The 4443-nt window shown below is 35.7% G+C and overlaps 2 protein-coding genes across 2 annotated transcripts in view; both read left to right on the top strand.

The window, feature by feature from the left end:
• LOC109582604 (uncharacterized) overlaps positions 1–216 on the top strand; it is a 7290-nt gene extending 7074 nt beyond the window's left edge. Inside the window, exon 3 of the mRNA XM_019997423.1 lies at positions 6–216. Coding sequence (XP_019852982.1) covers positions 6–75 — 70 coding nt within the window. The 3' untranslated portion in view covers positions 76–216. The remainder of the gene's footprint in view (positions 1–5) is intronic.
• Positions 217–1280: 1064 nt separating this feature from the next.
• The window catches only part of LOC109582605 (uncharacterized), a 9877-nt gene continuing 6714 nt past the window's right edge, over positions 1281–4443 (top strand). Inside the window, exons 1-2 of the mRNA XM_019997426.1 lie at positions 1281–2202; positions 3865–4416. Of these exons, the coding sequence (XP_019852985.1) occupies positions 2025–2202; positions 3865–4416 (730 nt within the window). The 5' untranslated portion in view covers positions 1281–2024. The remainder of the gene's footprint in view (positions 2203–3864; positions 4417–4443) is intronic.

Here is a 4443-nt window from a genome sequence, read left to right as displayed (position 1 = left end):
ATGAGGTTATGCTGTGATGAAGGCACAAATAATGAAGATGTTGCCATTAGAGAATATGAAATTTATGTCAAGTGAAGATTGATAAAACAGCACATGTAATTGTTGACACTTTTTGGTTTGATTTATTGGACATATTTGATAACTTTTTAGAACTATTATGCTTGAGTGACTTAGTTTATAGAAATAAAAAGTGATCAATTACTTTTGTGAAAGCAAGAAATGAGAGCTGTACTTCAGTGTGAGTGACCTGCTCAATGAGAGAGGACTAGTCTATGGTTTTAAGCTTGACCTTTTAATGGGAAGATATGAATTATCAATTATACTTATCTTATAGGGAGGAATTGTTTATAAAAGGAAAGACAAAGGTTTTTAGCATACATACCTGCATTATAAAAGGCTTTACATTATGACAAAAGTTTCATTCATTAAAGTGAAGATGTATTCTTATTATTCTATTCTACTGGTTCTTTGCATGACCTCTTATTCATTATCTGCCAGTAGTACACTTGATGGTACTTGTGTTAATCCTACTACTTTGTCTTTCATTGAGAATTCACTGACTAATATCAGTGATCAGCTTAAAGGATCATCCTGTTCATCAGATGGTGCTACTAGTGAAGGACTAACTGGTCTCCTTCAATTAGCATTAGTAAAGGAACTGGCAAAAGATTATAAGGATGAGTCATGTGATAAAGAAGAAAGGAAGCTATTGAAAAACATCAATGCATCTATTGCCAACAAAATAGATGCTTCTACTGCTGCAACTGATGCCAGACTGAATGCTATTGAGCCTCAATTAGCTTCACTGCAATCACAAGTGTCTTCTCTCTCATCTGATCTTAACAAGTTGTCTCGATTGTTAGCAAAACATGTTAATGTGAGTTTAGATGATGAAGAAGAGGCTCCTTCATCTCCTCTCCTCTCCTCATGTGATGCTATCCTCAGTAAGTGGCCTAACAGTCCTTCAGGTTATTATAATCTAGCTGATGTTAATGGACATAGTCGTCATGTATACTGTCACATGGAGACTCTGTGTGGTAAAGGAGGAGGCTGGAGAAGAATAGCTAGTCTGAATATGACTGATCCTAATGAGAAATGTCCTACTCAGTTTAGAACTTATTCAGAAAATGGAGTTCTTGCTTGTGGTAGACCAGTGACTAATAGTGGTAGCTGTGTTGGTATAACATTTCCATCAAGAGATATAAAGTATTCACAAGTATGTGGTAAAGTGATTGGATATCAGGATCAATCAACAAATGGAGCGGCTGCTCATTATGCTAACACAGATATAAACTCAGCATACATTGATGGTATTAGTCTAACACATGGTAACCCAAGGAAACATATCTGGTCATTGATTAGTGGATATTCAGGTATTGCTTTTAGTGGCTGTCCTTGTGGTAGTAACAATCCAAAATCTGTTCCATCATTTGTTGGTTCTCACTATTATTGTGAAGCTGGTTGTCACAATAACTGGGGATCTTGTAATACATTATATCCTTCTGATCCATTATGGGATGGTAAAGGTTGTGGTAGTACTGAAACCACTTGTTGTCAGCGTACTCTTATTCCTTGGTTCTATAGATCTTTTGGTTATTCTACTACTGATAATATTGAGATGAGGTTATGCTGTGATGAAGGCACAAATAATGAAGATGTTGCCATTAGGGAATATGAAATTTATGTCAAGTGAAGATTGATAAAACAGCACATGTAATTGTTGACACTTTTTGGTTTGATTTATTGGACATATTTGATAACTTTTTAGAGCTATTATGCTTGAGTGATTTAGTTTATAGAAATAAAAAGTGATCAATTACTTTTTTGAAAGCAAGAAATGAGTACTGCACTTCAGTGTGAGTGACCTGCTCAATGAGAGAGGACTAGTCTATGGTTTTAAGCTTGACCTTTTTATGGGAAGATATGAATTATCAATTATACTTATCTTATAAGGAGGAATTGTTTATAAAAGGAAAGACAAAGGTTTTTAGCATACATACCTGCATTATAAAAGGCTTTACATTATGACAAAAGTTTCATTCATTGAAGTGAAGATGTATTCATATTATTCTATTCTACTGGTTCTTTGTATGACCTCTTATTCATTATCTGCCAGTAGTACACTTGATGGTACTTGTGTTAATCCTACTACTTTGTCTTTCATTGAGAATTCACTGACTAATATCAGTGATCAGCTTAAAGATGGAGTTACTGACAATCTTCATAGTGTCACTAGTATCTTTCAACTCTCACTGCTAAAGGAAATGGTAGGATCCTGCAAAGAGAAGTCATGTAAAAGCAATGAAGAAGGATTAGCTTATTTGAAACGCATGGAAATAATACTTAACATCTCTACCACAACCATTAATGCCAAAATAGATACCTCCACTGCTGCAACTGATGCCAGACTGAATGCTATTGAGCCTCAATTAGCTTCACTACAATCACAAGTGTCTTCTCTTTCATCTGATCTTAACAAGTTGTCTCGATTGTTAGCAAAACATGTTAATGTGACTTTAGATGATGAAGAAGAGGCTCCTTCATCTCCTCTCCTCTCCTCATGTGATGCTATCCTCAGTAAGTGGCCTAACAGTCCTTCAGGTTATTATAATCTAGCTGATGTTAATGGACATAGTCGTCATGTATACTGTCACATGGAGACTCTGTGTGGTAAAGGAGGTGGGTGGAGAAGAATAGCTAGTCTGAATATGACTGATCCTAATGAGAAATGTCCTACTCAGTTTAGAACTTATGGAGTTGGCGCTTGTGGTAGACCAGTGACTAATAGTGGTAGCTGTTTTGGTATAACATTTCCATCAAGAGATATAAAATATTCACAATTATGTGGTAAAGTGATTGGATATCAGATTGGAACAACAGATGGAGCAGCAGCCTTTTATGCTAGCAAGGATATAAACTCAGCATACATTGATGGTATTAGTCTAACACATGGTAACCCAAGGAAACATATCTGGACACTGATTAGTGGATATTCAGGTATTGCTGTCAGTGATTGTCCTTGTGCTAGTCATACACCTTATCCAGTTCCATCGTTTGTTGGTTCTCACTATTATTGTGAATCTGGTTGTCACCAATCACATCCATTTTATACTACATTATATCCTTCTGATCCATTATGGGATGGTAAAGGTTGTGGTAGTAGTGAAACCACTTGTTGTCAGCGTACTCTTATTCCTTGGTTCTATAGATCTTTTGGTTATTCTACTACTGATAATATTGAGATGAGAGTCTGTTGTGATCAAGGGACAAGTGATGAAGATGTTTCCTTTGAACAATATGAAATTTATGTTAAGTGATGAATAGTTTACAGATTACTATTGGAACATTTTGTAGGACTCATTTAATTTTGCTAGTTTAATTTCATTGAATTACATGTATACAATAATAGTCCATGGGCTATTTGAGTTGGTATAAAGCTTCCTTGACTTGGTAAAGGCATATGTTCACATGTAGTGTACATGTACATGTGTTTGCATTATATTTGCAGGTTATGGGAAAGCAGGAAATGCTGCATCAATTAACCTAGCTACTCTATATTACAAGTATACATGTATATATGATAACTTAAGTATAGTAGTTTGACCTATTTATATTGTAGGGAGGGATTGTTTATATAGATAAGGTTTTTAGCTGTTGCCTAGCAATACAAAAGTCTTGCATTATAAAAGGCTTTACATTACAATAAAGACTTGTCTTCATCAAAGATGTATTCTTATTATTCTATCCTTGTGGTACTTTGCATTACATGTACCTCTTATTCATTATCCGATAATGATGGTACTTGTGATTCTACTTTGTCTTTCATTGAGAATTCACTGACTAATATCAGTGATCAGCTTAAAGGATCATCTAATGGAGTGAGTGAGAGTCTCTCTAGTGTCACTAGTCTCTTTCAACTCTCCTTCCTTAAAGAATTGATTGGATCTTACAAAGAGAAGTCATCCAATAGTAGTAATGAAGAAGGATTGGCCATTCTGAAAAGAATGGAACTAATATTGAACACATCCACTGCTGACATCACTTCTAAACTAGAGGACACCAATGCTAGACTGAGTGCCATTGAACAACAGCAACAAGATATTCCTTCAGCCATTAGTTCACTGCAATCACAAGTGTCTTCTCTCTCATCTGATCTTAACAAGTTGTCTCGATTGTTAGCAAAACATGTTAATGTGAGTTTAGATGATGAAGAAGAGGCTCCTTCATCTCCTCTCCTCTCCTCATGTGATGCTATCCTCAGTAAGTGGCCTAACAGTCCTTCAGGTTATTATAATCTAGCTGATGTTAATGGACATAGTCGTCATGTATACTGTCACATGGAGACTCTGTGTGGTAAAGGAGGAGGCTGGAGAAGAATAGCTAGTCTGAATATGACTGATCCTAATGAGAAATGTCCTACTCAGTTAGAACTTATCAGGAAAT

Source organism: Amphimedon queenslandica, unplaced genomic scaffold, assembly GCF_000090795.2.
Source record: "Amphimedon queenslandica unplaced genomic scaffold, v1.1 AMPQUscaffold_13373, whole genome shotgun sequence".
NCBI classification, from domain to species: domain Eukaryota; kingdom Metazoa; phylum Porifera; class Demospongiae; order Haplosclerida; family Niphatidae; genus Amphimedon; species Amphimedon queenslandica.
This window is presented reverse-complemented; position numbering and strand designations above follow the sequence as displayed.